The 19,711-nt window shown below is 35.8% G+C and overlaps 2 protein-coding genes across 2 annotated transcripts; one reads left to right on the plus strand and one right to left on the minus strand.

Annotated features, from left to right (window-relative positions):
• Positions 1–291: 291 nt before the first annotated feature.
• On the minus strand, positions 292–1,351 carry LOC114827251 (probable sodium/metabolite cotransporter BASS3, chloroplastic). The gene is made up of 3 exons (XM_029108906.2): positions 1,116–1,351; positions 617–712; positions 292–500 (listed from the first exon to the last, which is right to left on the minus strand). Exons 1-3 carry the CDS (start codon positions 1,178–1,180, stop codon positions 368–370), a joined length of 294 nt encoding a protein of 97 aa, XP_028964739.1. The 5' UTR covers positions 1,181–1,351; the 3' UTR covers positions 292–367.
• Positions 1,352–11,526: 10,175 nt separating this feature from the next.
• LOC103444960 (ATP-dependent Clp protease proteolytic subunit 6, chloroplastic-like) lies at positions 11,527–17,251 on the plus strand. Its single transcript, XM_029109488.2, has 9 exons — positions 11,527–11,765; positions 11,877–11,944; positions 12,125–12,194; positions 12,697–12,898; positions 13,026–13,091; positions 14,007–14,147; positions 15,885–15,938; positions 16,853–16,945; positions 17,116–17,251. Exons 1-9 carry the CDS (start codon positions 11,659–11,661, stop codon positions 17,161–17,163), a joined length of 849 nt encoding a protein of 282 aa, XP_028965321.1. The 5' UTR covers positions 11,527–11,658; the 3' UTR covers positions 17,164–17,251.
• The last annotated feature ends 2,460 nt before the right edge of the window (positions 17,252–19,711 follow it).

The following is a 19,711-nucleotide window of genomic DNA, read 5'->3' on the forward strand; positions in this document are numbered from 1 at the left end:
TAAAATACGTAAAACGTAAAGTTGGGTCATGCATCATGGTGAATGTTCATGCTATCAGGGCTTGCAAAATATCGAGTTAAAAGCCGTTGTTTGGAAAGAACCTGATTGCGTGATGATATGGATGAACTGGTTTGATTAGGGCTGGGTTCGGTTCTTTTCGGTTCGGTTTTTTGCCAAAACCGAAACCAAACCGAAATTTCGGTTCGGTTCGGTTCGGCCCATATTTTTTTCGGTTTTTTTCGGTTCGGGTTCGGTTTTTTTTCGGTTTTTTTTTTTTTTTCCTCCAAAAAATGCAAAACAACCACAACATAAGATAGAAATAGAAAATATGACATGTTTCCATCTCTCTAGGACGGTTTTTCAATATTCATGAGACACAAGCGGTGAGAACAAAGCCAGCGTAGAACATCCTCGGCACGCCAGATGCGTTTGCAATTAGTACCCCAAGTAGCGGTTTCAGCACATACTGCGCGATAAACCCAACAGAGAGTGGTAAAGGTCTGCAACAGATGAGAAGTAAAGAGTATTGGAAGCACACTCAAAACCTCACTGACAGATCAGGATAAATAAATGACAGTAAGAAGAATATATACACAACACTGAACAAAGATATTACCTTTTGAATGCAAGAGCAAAATCATCAATCGAAAGTTTGATTCCAATTGACAGCATGATCCCACCAAGAGCAGGGGCATATAAATCCTTGGATACCCTGTATTAATTTTAAGTTAATACATTGCTAAACTAAATTAACAAAAAATTAGACTCTCATGTGCCTATAAGCAAACACATGCAAGCAGTCCCAGCTCATGAGCTTTAAAATTTTCCTAAACCAAAATCTCTGAAATTAAGAGTTGACTAAAATGAGCCAGGATTAAAGATAATGACTTTAGATTAATCTATACGAAAGGGTATCCACAAATAGTATTAATTTATAAATTTAATCCTTAATTATCCCAGCAAAAACAAAGTATCCATATATAAAATAAGCTAACTTGGACTGGACTTGCTATAAACTAAAAAAAAAAAAAAACAGAATCCCAGTTGCTAATTCCACAAGAACTCGACATGCGACCATTCAAAACCCAATAAAATTCAAGAAAACCAGAACTGACCAAGTGAACGTTGACGGCTGAGCCAGAGCAGCAATGGCGGTAGCAGCAACGACGAAAGGAAGCATTGCAGATAAGACCTGAGACGACGAGGACTTGGCACGTTGGAAAGAGGAAGAGAGGAAGGAGAGTTGAAGAGAGGAAGAGAGGAAGGAGGGAGAGAGAGACTGAGGAATGAGGGAGAGAGAGCAGCGGATGAGGAAGAGAGAGACTGAGGAAGGAGCGAGAGTGTTTGAGTGACGGCTGCTAGGGTTTGTAAACTTAACAAATTTTATAAAGCATTAGCGATTAGAATACCTATAAATCATATACTGGTACAGATATAGCAACAACAAGCCTACAGTCAAGTTGGCTTGAAGGAATTATCCCCCCTGGACGGAAGGGGTTCGATTCCTCACAGCAGCAGGTTTTAAGTAAATTTAATTTTAAGTTTAAAAGGTTTGTTGATTGCTCAAAAAACCTAAAAAAATTTTCTGAAACCCTGGAGGCATGAGGATTCGAACCCATGCGCAGGGGCTTGAAAAGTTTCAAGCAAACCAACTTGGTAACAGGTTATGTCTTGTTATAATTGTATCACTAAAGTATTTATAATATTGAAAAAAAATTAAATATATATATCTTTTCGGTTCGGTTCGGTTTGGTTCGGTTTCCGAACCTTAAAAACCGAAACCGAACCAACCAGATTCGGTTCGGTTCGGTTTGGCAGTTTCGGTTCGGTTTTTTTCGGCCTCGGTTCGGTTTGGTTTTCGGTTTTTTTCGGTTTTCGGTTATTTGAACCCACCCCTAGGTTTGATGCAGAAAAAATTTCCAACGTCTGATTCCTAAGCGCAGCGGTAGGAGCGTGCTGATAACGTGTTGTGGTCTATTTTATCTGACAGAGGGAGTAGGGCCGGCGGCAGAGAGAGAGAGGAGAGAGATGTGTGTTTGTAGAATTGTAGGGGAATGTGTGTGTTGTTATCCCTCCTACATTGTGCCTTTATTTATAGTAGTAAAGGGAGAGAAGATATTCCTTCTCCTCCAAGTAATACAAGTTGTAATAGGAAAGGATAACTAGAATCAAATCTTATCTAGGATTTACACAATCATACTTAAACTAGGAATGTTTACAACAGATACAGTAATCTTTTGCCTATAAAATGAAAACATAGAGAGGAAAGAAAGAGGGGTGATGAAAGACTCGGCAAAGAAGAGAAACGGAAGGAAGACAGAAGAGAGGAAGAAGAGAGAAGAAAATAGAGAGAGTTATCTTTGTACTCCTATTATTTCATATTATAAATGGAAAACACCCATGCTGCCCCGAGGACGTACTCCAATCACACTGATTGTAGAGGAACCTCGTAAATATTGTGTCTTATTTCATTTATTCCATTGTACACACACCGCCAATTTTACAACATGTTATCAGCATGAGAAGTTCTCGTGTTAGTGGAAAGCACAAAGCCATAAATCCGGAAAAGCACTACATACCTCTCACCACTGTCAGTTGGAATCTCACAGATAAGAAAATCTTTTCATTTCATCTTCAAATCTGTATAGTATTAATTTTCTTGAAGCAACTATGTATTTTGTTATATGACTTCCATTATTTGCATAATAAAAGGTATGTCCATTTTTTCATCTATTTTTCGTCTCCCCCACCGTGCTAGAAGCGTCCCACCGAATTCCGATGAGAATTGAAATTTACAATAACCTGTAGTTGTCATGAGATGAGAAAACTTGTACCTAACATATGGTTTCTAGAGATTCAGAAGAATCTCATCAGACTTGGAAACTCAAATTGCGTCCTTTTTTCTGATCTCGAGGACTTCCATGAATACTTAGTTGTCTGAGATGGTGATGGTAGAACTGACTCCACACAGGCCTTCCTCTCTTGTGCCTGTGTCAACCCTGTTGGCATCTATGTCCCTGCAAGGAGGCTTTTGCTTCACAATGTCGTGTTCTCTAGGCCATGCAAGAACGATGACAGTCTCTGGTAGCCTATTGGATTGAATTAGATTTGTGCGACTCCACAGCAACCCAGCTGGCCCTGGGTTTAAGACTGGTGCTTCAGGCACCATGTGAAAAAAAGTTTGGAAATGTGCGGTTTTGGTTGCACCATAAGAAAAAATAATAATAATGTTGATAGTGGGAAGTTGATAGCACCACCACCATTCTGAAAAGAAGAAAGATAAATAATAAAAAAATGGTCTAATACTTTTGATTTATTTATGTGAATGATGCTGAATTAGAGTCATTGTCACAATCTTTATTTATTTAAAAGCAATTTATTTACAATTGATGGAATTACCGTCTATTGCTTTAATTTATTTATTGTACTTCTTTTTGTTACAATGAGTATAAACAAGACCCGAAGTTCCTTGATCAGATTAGAACCTACAGTTTCTTGATTCACATTATATAAAATGATTGGACCCGTTCTATCATATAAAAAGATCGGGCATGAAGTCCCTTGATCCTCAAGATCAGACATGAAGTTCCTTGATGAGTATCATAATTTTGAAGTGTCGCAGTGCCACAACTTAATTGTAATAAAGGACATAAGAGTCTTAGTCCACAGACTATTAAATAAGGACCAGAAGTTCCTTGAATCATGTAAATGATGATATAATCCATGTATATTTATTAGAGAGTTTACAACTCAAAATTTTGATGATTATTGCATGTCAATGGGCATTGATGTTGAACACCATGTTTCTCATATCCATACTCAAAATGGTTTAGCAGAAGCATTTATTAAGCGGATGAAATTGATTACATGCGCTCTGCTTATGAAAACAAAATTGCCAAGTTTTCTACATGGAGACATGCCATTTTACATGATGCATTAATAGTTCGGTTGAGACCTGTTACCAACCATCAATACTTCTTAGTACAACTCGTATTTAGGCACCAGCCAAACAGTACACATTTGTAAGTTTTTGGTTGTGTTATTTATGTGCCTATTGCATTATCACAACGTACTAAAATGAGGCATCATTGCATATTGGGAATTTATGTTGGTTTTGACTCACCACCTACAAGAATTGATGTCCCTGTTGGACAAAACCAATGTAGCAGCAAATGATTTATCTGTTACACACTTGAAGCATGACAGACCCTCAGACTCAAAAGATTAAGTCATTCGAAAGAAAAAAGAATATGACACTATTGAACCATTGCATTCTCGAAGCATAATTGTTGCATGCTCAAAGCATGACAGTCGCAGCATGGATACACGTCCCAGAAAGGACAATCCACGGACATGGAAATGTTGATGTCTCATGCATAAAGCATAATAGACATATAGGTTCCAATGACTCAACTCCCGGAAGTGGAGATTAAAATCCAAGCTCTATAACGCTCAAGAGGATGTTATGATCTGCATTTTCTAAACTATGACTATCCTGGAAGAGATAGTGTAATGTCATTGAAAAGGCAATGGATATCCAAAGAAATAAAAAGCCTTTCTGCATGCGCATGCAATGAGAATATGGGATCATGAATTGATGATAACCAATGGTAATTTTGGTTTCTTTACAAGTAGCTACTAAATTCATTAATGAGCTATGTTGATATTGAGTCTCGTTCTTTTTTTTTTCATCGATGAAAGGAAAAATTATTGGCAAAAGATGGAGAAAGGAAATTCCATTACAATTTATTAAGAACGTGGAAAAATATGTAGTACAAATCGTCAAATGATGTTGAATCCAGAAGGTTACATATGAGCATTTGTAATGCAGTAAAATACACCAACATGATATGACACAAGATTACTAATTGAAACCTGAAATTATACTCCCATAAACGAGTTCATATGAATGGAGAATTACATACGAAAGGTTTGTGAGTCGTCTACATCATATATTCATAAGTAAATCCTTCAAGTATACATGAGAGCAAATTGCTTTATATAAATTCTAAAAGGGTAATGTGTCATGAAGTGTAGAAAATCCATGAAGGATTCAAATGGCTTAAAGTAAGCCCTCGAAGGATAAAACATAAATTATGTACTCAATACCAATGGATGATATAAATTGCCTTAGTAAGTACTATTATTATGATATTGTTGCAACATACTAAAATCTCTTGCAAGAGTTAATGATATTAGATTAGGACTCCTAAAGAGTCTAGAAAGATTATAAGGTGTTGAAAGGAATATTGTCACGAGCTGTAGATCGAACAATGTGCCAACACGAATCGTATCCATGATGTTTATGATATTAAATGATCATATGGATTGAAGATCATGAGTTGGACACTCAAATAATTAACCAATATTTAGACACAAAGAATGATCATTTATATTCGTGAGGGAAAAGATGAATTGATATTTGATCCAGAAGTACCGTATCTTAGTGAAGTATATGCTTTATTGTATTTAGCACAATATACTGAATGAAATAAAGTTTATTTATTGATATCTCCAAGAAATTATAAACATGTGTACACACATGAGTTAAAACAATCAAACAAGAATGAGCTTTCACAAAAGTTGCTCATGTGAAGCCTCAATGTTTGGCAGAACCCTAGAAGGGGGAGACATTGGAGATTGATCATGTGACGCCTCAGTACTTGGCGAAACTCCAGAAAGAAGAAGCACCAGGGTTGATTATTTGGAGCCTCAATACTTGGAAGAACTCCAAACGGTGGGGGCAGTGAGTGCCTTTGTAATAGAGCCATAAACATCTGATGGTTACTTTGAATCCGACTATCGGATTCCTACAGTTGGTTAAGCTTTCTTTTCATACTCATTAAGTAATTATTTACAAGCATGTGCAACTCTCTATTTTCGTGCTTGAGCCCTCTAATTTCTTGTCTAAAACTTGCCACCTTAGTCATCAATGATTCAACTTGGCGAGTTCGAGTAAGTACACTTGGCCCATGTTGGATACAGAACTAGCACATTGAACGCTAAAAGTCAAAGAGTCTTGAATAGCCAATTCATCGGACCATTTTGAAAGTATCATTCTATCCTTGGGAGTAAGAAGATTCTTAGCTACTACTGTAGCGATTATGTCATTCTTCATCAAAGAGTCCTCAACCGTAAGAGAACCATTAGCAGATAAGAAGAATGAGTGTCATATATTGTCTTGAGGAGACATATCTGCATTTTCTACAACATTCAAATTGAAACGATGGTCAGGGAAAGCTATTTTGAGAAATGATGAAGGAAAATGAGGTCAGATAAATTGAAATATCAAAAATATAAAAAGGAAAATTATCTACTAGCAGCGACTTTCTGAGTGTGTTTTTGAACATAATTGATGCCTTTATAAAAGAAGAGGCAATAGGGTTACTTGTTCAAAAATCAAAGAGACACCGCTCTCCCATTTCAAAAGTCAAATTTTCCTTAATAAAGTTCGTTGGCACTTTTCAAACGCAATCTCAGCTTTTTGAATATCATGGGCAACTTTGTCAAAGATCACTGACAAAGTTGAAACGCGTGAATTTTACAGTTCCAATTACACCACTATTACCGACAAGAGTATAAGAACAACACCACTACTTGCTTAAATCCCTATATATGTCAACATCCATCCTCCATGGCAAAGCAGACCTGCAAGAATGCCTAACTCTTCTTCATCTTCGAGAATACATCTTCAACAAAGCATCTCAAAATGCTCTACTTTCTTCTTCTCCGAGAATACCTCTTCAACTAAGTCACTCAAACTACTCAACTCATTTCCTCAGAAAGAAAATAATTTTGATTGAGAAGTTTTACGTTAGTATCAAAATCTTCTAATCTTCTACCGTTATCTTCAAGAGCAAAAGTATCTCATATCATTAAGGTCGAAAGTAAAAGTATCTCATATCTAAGGGGAGTGTTGTAATATAATATGTGGATGGCCCACATGAATAGTTTGTTACTATTCATTCAAAGAAAAATCAGATGGATTACTATTCATGCATAGTATTTTCACTATTCATTTGAGGAAAGTTTGTAAAGTGAATAATTTTGCTACAGTAATTTTTTGCCTATAAAATGAAAACATACATAGGAAATAAAGAGGGGTGATGAAAGACTCGACATAGAAGAGAAACGGAAGGAAGAGAGAAAAAAAAGGAAGAAGAGAGGAGAGAATAGAGAGTTATTTTTGTATTCCTATTATTTCAGATTATAAATGGAAAGCACCCTTGCTGCTTCGAAGACGTACTCCAGTCGTACTGACTGTAGATGATCCTCGTAATTATTGTGTCTTGTTTCATTTCACTACAAGAAAACAAAGAATATTTGATGAAATTTGTGGTGGCGTCCAGAAATTCGTCATATGTTACGAGAATAAGTTAGAAGATTTTAGAAAGTGTCATATAAAAACTTTCGCAGGACCAGGATGGTTTTTTAGATTGTATGCATCACATATAACTTTCAGATTCGCCACATATAAATGGGCAGGAAATTTTACCACCTAAGTGAAAGTTTAGACGAATTGTAGAATGCGTCACATAATATTAAATAATATGACATACTCAAATGTGAGGCTAAAGATGCCTCACTGATTATATATAAAAAATTATTCATAAAAGCCAAATATTCAAACTTAAAATAAAATAATTGAAGCTCTCTTTTAATCTTCCATAGAGAGAGTCCACCTTCCTTTTTTTTTCAGAACAAAGAGAGTCCACTCTCACTTCGTCATTTTTCGCCCCACCCTTTCATCTCCCTCTTTTGTGCTCCGGTGGTTGCCATCATCGGCGACCACCCATCTCCCCTTCATCTCTCACAGATCGCACCTTTTTTTTTTCCCATTGCACTATGATTTGCCTTACTACCCTAAATCACTCTCCTCAACACCCATATACTTGCATCTAACTTGGTGGCTACAATTGGGTAAGGTCTTACCTTATCTTAATTTTGTTTTAGGTTATGTACATGAACTTTTGTTTGAATAAACTATGGCAATTTCTAAACTTGTAACCCTAAAATCCAAGATTTTATTCTCCCAAATCCCAAATTAGAAATCAGCTATCGTTGGCCTTTTTTGGTAATATAATATGAATTTCAGATTTTTGAATATGTTTTGTTTGGTTTAATGGTGTTTGCAATGGTGGTTCTTTCTAATTTAAGCTGAAATTATAGAAAGCACCGTTTTCTAGGTTTGTGTGTGTGTGTGTATTTTCCCACACATATATGTATGTATATGTTTTTACTAGATCTAATATATGGCTTTTTTATTATTTGTTCTTGTTGGTATATTTCCTTATTCACAAAACCCACATTTATAAATTTGATTTTTTTTTGGGAAAATTTGTGATGGGTTGCTTTGCTGTGGATGGGTTTTTGTTTAAATGTGAAGCAAATTATCAATTTCTGGTTTTGAAATCTCAAGAATTTTGAAATTTTTATTATGGTAGATGGCACTGGTGACAATTGCCAGAAGAAGAAAAAGGTTGGATTAAATACAGTATTTGAGTGACACAAACATACTTTGAACATGGAGAAGATGAAATGTTTTACATGAATAACATGAATATTTGGTTGAAATTGAAGTTGAAGCAACTAAAATATTTTTTTATATATCATGGATTTTTTTTTAAATTATCCTGCTTCTTAGTCCGAATCTGCACAAAATGCTTCATTAAGTTAGTCTAGCTTAGTCTAGTCTAAGGCAGTCCAGCTTAATCCTTGAAGTTAGTCCAGTCTGAAATAGTCCAGTGCAACAAACGCACCCTTAAAGTTTTATTATTTTACTTATTTGATCGAACCCTTATCAGTTTCAGTATTTATAGTTTTGATCATTATCTTGTCTAGTAACTAGCTTTAAAATTTCCCGATGGTGTTGGTTCCGTGTAGTGCTCATGATTGTTATTTGGTGGATGATTGTAGAAGATTTTCCTTCTTGTTTTCTTAATGTTGTTTGTTTAGAACATTTTCATGAAATCTGCACAACTATTGTAGTTGTTGTAGCTTTGATTCTTAGAGCTAGGTCATGACCTATTTATCAACCAAGATATTTGTCAAATGTAACAAACAAATAAAGGGAAATTAGTCACTTTAAACATGTTTGACATTCGGCTAATCAACTGGCAAGTATATGCCGGTCGACTTGCATTGCAAAAATTGATTATCAGCAAGTGAAATTGATTGTAGTAGAGAAAAGTTGTAACATTTAACATTAGGCATAAACCTTATCATAATAAATTATTAACTGTGAAAGTAACCGTTGTCAGGAGTTGTAGAATGTATCATAAACATGTTTAAGCCTATATCTCAGCAATCCATCTGTAGCACATCAACTATGTTAACAAGTGATTTCAACTTGATCATTATGTGTTTATCTTTCAAGAGTAGGGGATGAGTGTAGACGTAGAAGGATAAAATTGGTGATGGTGAGACTAACCATATTAAGTTACTAACTAGTAATTAGAGCTTAAAGAGTTAAATGCTTTGTTCTACCTCATATTGTGAATACTCATGAGTATCATGTCCTTGTAAAGTTTGTCATAACATATTTTTTCATTATGTTGAAGATGTTCATCTTCATATGTTGAATTCCGGTATGGATATGAATTATGATACATGGATATATCATAGGGAGCGAATCCATCAAGTGCAAGGACAAACTTCAGGATTTACGAATGACGAGCCGACTAGTAATCCTAATGGCAACATGATCAATATGATTTAGGATGCATTTCAAATATTCGATGATAATGATGATGATCAAGATACAATGAGTTATCAAGATACATTGTGGAATGGTGAGGTGACTAATGCTCATAGGGTAGATTTTAATAATTATGAGAAATTGCTTTGTGAAGCTTAAATGGAACTATACCTTGGATGCAATGAATATACAGTTTTGACCTACGTTGTGGAATTAATTCACAACAAAGTTGACAACCATATGATTGACAAGGCAGTTGATAAGATGTTAGTAATGATGAAGATGTGTCTCCAACCCAACCACGTTCCTAAATCATTCTATGAGTACAAGAAGATATTGAGAAGTCTTGGATCAGGGTATGAAAATATTCATGCTTGTAACTACAACTGTGCATTGTTTTATAAAGAATATAAGGCTATGCTTATGAGCAAAGAAAGAAAGTTCCGAGAAAAGTATTGCGGTATTTTCCACTTAAACCAAGGTTGCAAAGGTTGTTCATGTCAAGATGTACGAGCAAAGACATGAGGTGGCACAAGGATAAAAGAGTCAATGATGTGAACACAATGAGGCATCTAGCAGACTATTGCTTGGAAAAAGTTTGACACAATGTACCCTGATTTTGCTCGAGACCCACTAAATGTTAGATTAGGTCTTGCAACTGATGGGTTTAATCATTTTTCGGATATGAGCAAGCCTTATAGTATGTGGCCAGTTGTTTTGTTTCCGTATAATTTGCCCCCATGGAAATGTATGAAAAAGCCATTCTCTTTTCTCACCTTGTTAATTCCTGGACGTAATGCATCTGGAAATGAGATTGATGTATATTTGCGTCCATTAATAAATGAGCTTAAGGAATTATGGGAAAATAGCGTTCAAACTTATGATAAGATGGCTGCATGTACTTTTAATTTGGGTGCAGCTGTGATATGGACCATCAATGATTTTCTTGCTTATGGAAATTTATCAAGTTGGAGCACTCACGGTAAGTTGACATGTTCAATATGTAATGAGGATGGATCGTACACCAAGCTGAGAAGTATTGTCATATTGGATACCGTCGCTATTTACCTATGAATCATTCATGGGGTCATCGAGAGATGAGAAATAGTCTGAGAGATTTCTCAGGCGAGAACATACTAGACCAATTAGATTATATTGTTTCTCACATGTTTGGTAAGCATCGTGGTAATAAAGACAAGAAGAGGAAGTGGAATGCTGAAGAATTAAACTGGACAAGGAATAGTATTTTATTCGAGTTGGAATATTAGTTTGACGTCATGCACATTGAGAAGAACATATTTGATATTTTGATTGAGACATTGTTGATTACGGAGAAATCAAAGGACACACTCAAGACTACGATGGACTTAAAAGACATGAATATTAGGGAAAGTTTTGAGATGGTCTTATGAGGGTAATTGGCTGAATAAAAGTTAAAGGGGTGAAAATTAGCAATGACTTACAAGTTTAGGGGAAAAATCAACAAATAACATTGACCCATCTTAGCCACACTATGAGTCTGCCAAAATAATTTAGGATTGAACTTACCATGTACGGAAGGTAATTTAAAACTTCTAACTTACAAGTGAAAGAATAATACAGCTAAAGTGTAGTACTTAGTGGCAATGCATTGAGAAGCTCAAAAAATCTTCAAGGTTAGAATTTTGATGAAAGTGCAAAAAATAGTATGAATTTAGTAACAGGTGGAATATCTTGCATTAAAATTCAATATATGCTCGACTGACATTAAAATTCAATGTATCGTTTATTCAAAAAAAAAAAAAAATATATATATATATATATATACACACACACACACTTGGCTGCCTAGTCAACGGAACCAGTAAACAGGATTATTACTGTTTCATTTTTAATGGGCCGAGCCGTACAGCCCACATATGTGCTCCTCCTAAATCCTCCTAATCTGCTCGCGCTCTCTGCGTCTCTCTGAGGGAGTTGAAATGGTAGCATTAGCAGGTTTCTCAGCCCCTCCGAGGCTGAGCTTTTCATTGGGTTCTTGCCGCAGTAGTAACTCAACATCTCTTCCTTTGTTGCCTCTCAGTCTCAGGTACGAACAAATGCAGAGGATTATCTTTCAATTTTTCAATTTTTACAGTTTTCATTTTATATGATGATGTATTTGTCTGTTGTTTGTTCATGTTTTGTGGTGGTGGTGCAGAAATTCGACGCCCAAGTCCACAGTCTCTGCCTTGCACACTCCGTACGGCGATTCTTTAGCAACTAGTGGTAATTTCTTTTTACTAATTACATTATTTCCATAGAGTAAGAGACCCAATTGTTCAATGTTTGAGCTTAATCCGTGATTTCGGTCATTTATTCAATAATTACTTGCATTTGGCTATTTATTTGGAGTTTATATTCAGTTTTGCAGACTAGATTAAATTCTAAACGTATTGCTGTTTCCAGGATTATCAAGTAGAACTTGTGGGTCACCTCTAAAGCTTGACGGCAACGATTTTGGTGATACCAGTACAAGGTCTATAACTCGTGCCCTTTTGCATAATTGATAGAATTTTCTTTTCGATTTGATTTAAAGTGCGTTTTCAGACTATATTTGTATTGATTTTCACATTATATTGTATTCATAAGGTAGTTTTATCTTGGGAGATGATTTTTGCACACCCCAATTTTGCCTGCACACACTCTGTGTTTCTGTTCCTTTATGAATCAAAATAGGTTGAAATGGCTTTTTGTTTTTACATCCATCGGGTCACAAGTTATGCAAAGTCCCTTGGAAACGAATGCATATATTTATTCAATGATATTGATAACTGAGGATGAATTGATGAAAATAGGTTAGGGCCAAAAACTTTTTTAACTGGGGCATGATACGTTTTTTAAACTTGTTAGAATTTCAATGGAAAATAATTCTATCAGTCTCTGTCCTTCAAGGCTCTTGAATTCTACTCATGCGTAGTATGTTGAATGATGTATTCCATTATCTTTAGATAGGATTATAAGTTTGTGAATTTTTTTAGTTATGGTGCAATAGAAGCCAAAAAAGGGAATCCACCCATACTCCCAGCTGTGATGACCCCAGGTGGACCATTGGATCTCTCATCTGTATTATTCAGGAACCGTATAATCTTCATTGGGCAGCCAGTCACTTCAGCGGTGGCACAACGAGTCATATCCCAGCTTGTGACTTTGGCTACTATTGATGAGAATTCAGATATACTGGTGTGTACTTACACTTTCTCCCCTTCTCCCCTCCGCCCCCCTTTCAATTGATTCAGCATGGCTAAAGTAATAACATGTCAAAGTCGGTTTCTTTCAGAGATTGTGACTTTGTCCTGTATCATTTCAGGTGTATTTGAACTGCCCTGGTGGGAGTACATACTCTGTTTTGGCAATTTATGACTGCATGTCTTGGGTAATGTCATGAAGCTTTGTCATCTTTCTCTTTTTTTCTTCCAAATTTTTATCACATTTCTTTGCACTTTGTTGTGGATAAAGAAAATTGTATTGCAACAGAGACAATAAAAAAAACATAGAAAAAGGAGTGTTAAAGTACACCAGTATCTCTACCTAATTAATAAAACACTCATTGTTAACCAAAACCCTATGAAATTACCAGTTTAACCCTCTAATTAAAAAAAATGAATAAGAAATATGGGGCATAAATGTAATTTCACACAACCAAATTTTGCTGTTTTTTTTAAAGCCTCACCTACATGTAATCCTAACATATCTCTAATTAAAAAAAAAAAAATCCCACTCCCACATTCTCTATCACTCTCTTCCTCTCTCCTTATATTTCAAAAACAAAAATAAAAAATTTTCTCACACACTTTGTGTGTGCCCATATGCTAGTAAGAAATAAGAGAAATGAAAGAGGGAATCAAATCCCTTCTAAAATGACTTCCAATGCCAGCAGATAGTTGAGAAAGGAATAAGTCTAAATTAATTAGAAACAGAAGACATGAGAGCGGACCAAAACAGAACATTTGCTCTCTTCTTTATTGCATTTTCATTCATTTCTATTTGTTACATCATCAATTTGTCATCAAACTCCTATATTGAATTTACGGTTTAGATTGTTGTCACAGTAGCCTTGAGGAGGTGATAGGGCTCAAATAGCATTTGAACTAACTTTAAAATTCGTCATTCTGATTAAGTTTGCGTTGTCTTTAACAAGATAAACCTAACTAAGTAATAATCAGGCAAACAAAAACACAAAGAAAAACCAAGACAAAATTATAACCATAGCTCGATTGCACCAAACAAGAAATAGTTTTATTTATCAATTATGTTCTGTTTGCATTAAATGATTTTTTTATGTTATCAGATCAAACCTAAGGTAGGAACAGTATGTTTCGGAGTAGCTGCAAGCCAAGGAGCACTTCTTCTTGCTGGGGGAGAAAAAGGAATGCGCTATGCGATGCCAAATGCACGAATCATGATACACCAACCACAGAGTGGATGTGGGGTATGAATCAACTTTTTTTTGGATAGCTTGCCTATTTTGTTATTAAGAAGATGCTTATAAGAGGGTAGGAGGATGTGAATTAATGGGCTATATGACAAGAAGTAAAAGTGAATTGTATTTTGATGGTCTATTCTTTTAGGTGTCTTTCCTATCTTGTGCTGTTATCAGTTTTGGGTATGGAGGAAAGACCTAACTTCTTTTTGTACCATATGTTAATTAATTCTGTAGTATCATTTAAAAATCAAAGTTTGGTAATGAATATAATGATATAGAAATCTCAAATCTCATCGAGCAGTTACATGAGAAGGATTTGGAATGCTCATGTGGTATTTTTCTAATCCCTCCTAAACATTTTATGATCCATCCTTACCAACTTCATCTCGATCCTTTGGGACTTGGAAATCCCCACCCAAACATAGCCTAAATATTTTTTTCAATCCTTGCATTTGCATCATTCCACTAATATTGCAAGGACATAGATGCTGGAACTTGGTTATTTTAACCTGGCATTTCGGCAGGTTGGATTTTAGGATTATAGATTACTTGTAAAACATTTTTAACATTTCCACCATTCCATAATGCATACATTTCATGTAAAACATTTTTCTGAAGGTTGATTCTAGGATTCAAGGATTCAAGGATTCTAGATTACAAGTAAAACACTTTTCACATTTTCATGATTCCACAGCGCATGCATTTAAGAATATAGAATTTGGAACAGCTATGTTAGGTTGGATTAGGATTCTATATAGCATTTCCATCATTCCACTAATTTTTAGCAAGGACATGCCAGAAAATGGAACTTGATTACATTTCTTTTCAGTTTATTTGTACTGATCAGGAAAAAGAGTGAATATATATTTGTTTTAACTTTTAAATTGAAGTTTGAGTAAAATGTTTTCATATTATAAACTCCCTTAGAATCGTATATGCATTGTGTCCTAAGGTTCCATTTTTCTTATGTTCCAATTCTGATTGATATTATAACCATGAAGCATGTTATTTCTTAGTCCTAGAACTAATGCCTTTGAAAATTGTTAAATGTTCTTTTTGATCCTTGCATTTGCTTGAGATGATAGAAAATTTGGTGGCTTCAGTAGGCCCTTAGATGATGATGGAAATGCTGAATTTTGTATTATCTCATTATTGGTTCTACCAAGCGTTTGATTAAGTATGATGGTCTCAATACTAAAGGTGTGATGTGAGTTTGACCAAAAATTATCGTACTACCTAAACGTCAATGTATTTTTTGGAACTGTGAAGGTCTCCAACAAAAAAATAAATACAAGTATGAAGAAGAAATACTACCGTGAGAAGATAACTTCTTGTTTAGTTTTTGTATTTGATCTTTTTAAATACCTCTGTACTATGTTACATCCTTGAACCATCGAAGGTCTCAGATTTGACTTTCTGTTGTAAATGACCTAATAATCTCATAACCTATTTGTTACTTAATCTAGTTTTTATAGTCTTTTTTGTTTCTTGCCCTATTTTCTCCTGCAATCATAACTGCATGAATTTTTATAGTAATACATTAGTTCATGTCTTTGTGGTTGATTTTTCCATGTATAACGCAACAAATTGATATTGTCTGAGAAATTAACGATATTAGTTTCAAATTCTCAGATTCTTTGTTAATTATTTTCCGTAAAATTAAAATAATTTTTTATATACTAATTACTACGTGATCCATTTTATTTTATATCCGTGGATTGATTTGGAATTGTCTTATTGTAGGGCCACGTGGAAGATGTGAGGCGCCAAGTGAATGAAGCAGTTCAAACTCGCCATGTCAGTCTCTTCTCCCTTAGTTGTATTCTTGAAAATCTTTCTGGTGATCATATATTAGTGTTGCAGCCTAATTGATTTAAATCAAACTGTGAGCAGAATAATCAATTTTGTTATATAATTTTTCTGATCAAGTCAAAGTTGATGGCTTATAGACTTTTACAAATTGAAGGCTTGTTGAGACCTGCTGCCGCACAGGGCTACTAGGGAAACTGGAATTAGATTCAACCCTATTTGGGACTGGGTTGTTGCAAATAAATTCACTGCATGAGTTGCAACTTCATTTAATGACAGACAAACCTTGGTGTCCAAGGAAATCTCTTTTTGATGTGGTATTTTAGAGAATTACAATTTGAATGCGGATGTTGAGAGCTGTTGTCTCACAGTGATACCAGGACAACTTAAATTTAGGTTCAGCCCTGTTCGAGGTTGGGTTGTTATGTATAAATTCACTGTGCCATTAGTTTAGTCTTCATTTAGTGACAGACAAACCTTGGTTATCTGGGGGCAGTTAGTGGTAGATAATACAGCCATAATCACCATTTTGAAGTAGCGTGGATCTATTGTGAGGAGAATCACATACAATGAAGGAACATCGCTAATAACACTTACTGCTCCAAAAACTAAAAGGGCATTCTCTGGACCTTTGAGAAAATACGTACTACTCAGACCCTGCATGGGCGGGGTCCTCATCCACTGGGAATCTCCTTTTAATGTTTGAAAGACTTTGCATTTGTGATTATTGCTTTTCGAGTTCTAGGAAATCAAGATTTAGGGTTCTGTCAATACTGTGTTTAACATGTACTTAGTTTCCCTTAGAGCTATTTCTTTGTGCTTTATTCATCAAATTTATGAGTGCCATCTGCTCCACATTAAGTCTTTTAATTTGGTCTTGTGTCCTGATGTATTTGATGCAGAAAGTCGACAAAATGTATGTTGCGTTTACTGGGCAATCTCTAGAGAAAGTGCAACAGTACACTGAGAGGGATCGTTTCTTATCTGTTTCCGAGGTAATGTTGCTAATTCTGCGACCCCAGAACTACGATAAACTTCTTTTAACCAAATTAATTTTTCAATTTCCAGCCGCTAGTAATACTCCAGCACTACATATCTATCTATCCAGCTTATTAACCTCCCCTTTATTTTATTTTATTTTATTTTTATTTTTTTTAAATTGCAGGCTATGGAATTCGGGCTTATTGATGGCGTGCTGGAAACCGAATATTGATTCCAAATTTGTACCGTTTGTTGTCTTAAAATTTCAATGTTTTACAAATTATGATCGGTCATCAGTTATCCAGTTTATTTGATTCCAATGTTGCTGCCTCACTTCACCTTGTGATGAATGCCATATTCGATCATTTTGGCTTTCAAGATTTAACAATGCGCGGTGCAGGTTATGACATTGGAATTTAGATGCCGCGTCATTCTTCAGAGAAGCAGATTGAGCATACACGAGGAGGTTATGAGGGGCAACTCGACTAAACTGGTCGGAGCAGCCCCCTCGATTTTTTGGTTTTTCCGTTGTATATACTGTTTTCAGGGACGAGAGAATCTGTACAATGGAAGAGGGGTCTGAGCAAGCAGCTGCAGGGCATCCATGATGGACTGAATCATCATTTTGTTAGGTGCACATCAGGATAGTTTTTCTCCCACTATTCTTCTATCTTGATAAGTATGAAGCTGAGGTTTTACCATAATATCAATCGACAATATGGATACTGCAATGCCTCTTAGCATGTGGCAAATTTTCTACCTAGACACTTGAAAAACAAAAATTGGGTACTTAGAGCACATGTGACCATTACGCTTCACACATGGGTTAAACTGCTCTGATAGTTTTTCATAATAAAATTAATTGGCAATACAAAGAGTACCACAACTCCATATAATGCATGTGTAAAGTCTCTTGGTTTTCATTTTCTAGGCTCGAAGGTTTTAAACTCCATTTCTGTTCACCATATTCATTTAGGCAATCCGATTCCACGATCAAGATTTAGAAGGACCATCCGATGCGACTAACCTGAAGGCTTTTGAACCTAAATAAAAGAGTTTGGCAGGACAGCGGGATTCATACTCTCTGTTGGACCCAAAAATTGCACGCATAGGCCCAAACACATTAAACATCCATTACCCTTACGGTTTTATTGCCCCATGTGGATCTCGATTATATTATGCAAATTTAGTGGCAAAACTAATAATTTTTTTTTTTTTTTGGAAACGTGGCAAAACTAATAGTTTAGCAAGCATTTACGTAAGTTAAATTCTCATGTTAGGCCAAACAGTAAAATATATAACACCATGTCAAACACATCCCTTTAAACCTAACACCTATCAAGCTCACATGACCCAAGATATATGGTTTCATGGTCTTGTTAGATGAGTTGAGGTGTGGACGGTTATGGACGTCCACAAGGCTCATAGAAACTCTTCGATAATGGAGACTTTGGTCTACTTGGGAGCATCAATGTCCACGATTATTATTTGGAGTGGTCTCACATTGGAAAAGCAAATGAGATAATTTCCAACACCTTATTTACAACAATAACCTAACTCTACAACAACCCATCCACACAAGACATATTTATATCTTCTCTTTTCCTGCACCAAGACATATGTTTCTCGTGAACCTATTCATGGTGCAACCTATCTCACCCTTCTATCCATATGTCACTAAGAAGATACCATTCCACCCTTTTAGCTGTTGCAAAAAAACTAGTCTCAGTGCCTGTTCTTGTCCATAGGACACAAGGAGGTTCCAATCCATCCCTTTACCCTATGAAAACAAGTAGCTTCCAACACACCATGGTGTCGGTTCCTCTATCCGACATTGCACAATTTAATGTCGGATTTTTACCAATAATTCAACAGTAAGTAGTGTTTCTTGTCGTTTTTACTCCGAAAGTAATATCCCCTTTTGTAGTAGTGTTTTACCTACTAGAAGCAATTTCTAACGCCCCACTTTGTTCACTGAATATAAGGTAGCTCCAATTCTTGTTTTACGTGCTAGAAACCTTCTCCATCACGCGCTTTCAACTTCATGCTTAAAGAAGAACATCTTCTCCTTGCTGTAGGAAATCTCTCTCCCTGGTCTTGACTGCTACAAGATTTCCAGCAAGCCATAGACTCAAGCTTTAAGCTTTCTCCTTTCACCACTGATCTTCTACCTTAGAAACCTCAACCAACCACCATGACCAAAAGCTCAACCACTATCAATATCTCTTACATATTCTTCTCCTAAATCTTAACGTAACTGTACCAAAATGAAGCTCATGCATTGTTATTTGCTGAACTTGTGGATCTCTAGCTCCCACACTTCAAGCTCTCATGCCAAACCCTTTTTAATATTAACTCACCACCTTAACAGCCGCATGAAGCACTTCAATAGCCATGGAAAAACTTCGACAACTGCTAGAAGCATTTCAACGTAACACCAAACCAAGCACCTAAGAGCTGCTGGAAGAACAACAATGCATTTCCCAGGACTTGTTTTCCCTTCAGATGCTTTGGGCCTAATTCTCGCTAACTCAAAAATGGGGGATGTGAGGGTTTTGTTTGCCTCTTTACAACACAAAAAGCCCAGCAAAGCCTTCGACACAAAAAGTCCCCAATCTAACAAATTTTGTAACAAGTAAAATGGTTAACTCAGAAATGGGGGACGTGAAGGTTTTGTTTGCTCTTAACACAAAAAGGCCAGCAAAGCCTTCGACACAAAGGCCTCCAAACACTCTCAAATTCAATCTAATGAATTTTTTTTCTTTTTGAACAAATGATAC

This window comes from Malus domestica, chromosome 10 (assembly GCF_042453785.1).
Source record: "Malus domestica chromosome 10, GDT2T_hap1".
In the NCBI taxonomy this organism is placed as follows: domain Eukaryota; kingdom Viridiplantae; phylum Streptophyta; class Magnoliopsida; order Rosales; family Rosaceae; genus Malus; species Malus domestica.

Bases quoted from the DNA above. Each gene is read 5' to 3' on its own strand.
- LOC114827251 (XM_029108906.2), bottom strand. From the start codon at position 1,180: ATGCTTCCTTTCGTCGTTGCTGCTACCGCCATTGCTGCTCTGGCTCAG. The intron at 713-1,115 runs GTCAGTTCTGGT...AAATTAATACAG, and splicing joins CAGCCGTCAACGTTCACTTG to GGTATCCAAGGATTTATATG. The intron at 501-616 runs GTAATATCTTTG...CATCTGTTGCAG, and splicing joins TTTGCTCTTGCATTCAAAAG to ACCTTTACCACTCTCTGTTG.
- LOC103444960 (XM_029109488.2), top strand. From the start codon at position 11,659: ATGGTAGCATTAGCAGGTTTCTCAGCCCCTCCGAGGCTGAGCTTTTCA. The intron at 11,766-11,876 runs GTACGAACAAAT...GTGGTGGTGCAG, and splicing joins TTGTTGCCTCTCAGTCTCAG to AAATTCGACGCCCAAGTCCA. The intron at 15,939-16,852 runs GTCAGTCTCTTC...TATTTGATGCAG, and splicing joins AAGCAGTTCAAACTCGCCAT to AAAGTCGACAAAATGTATGT.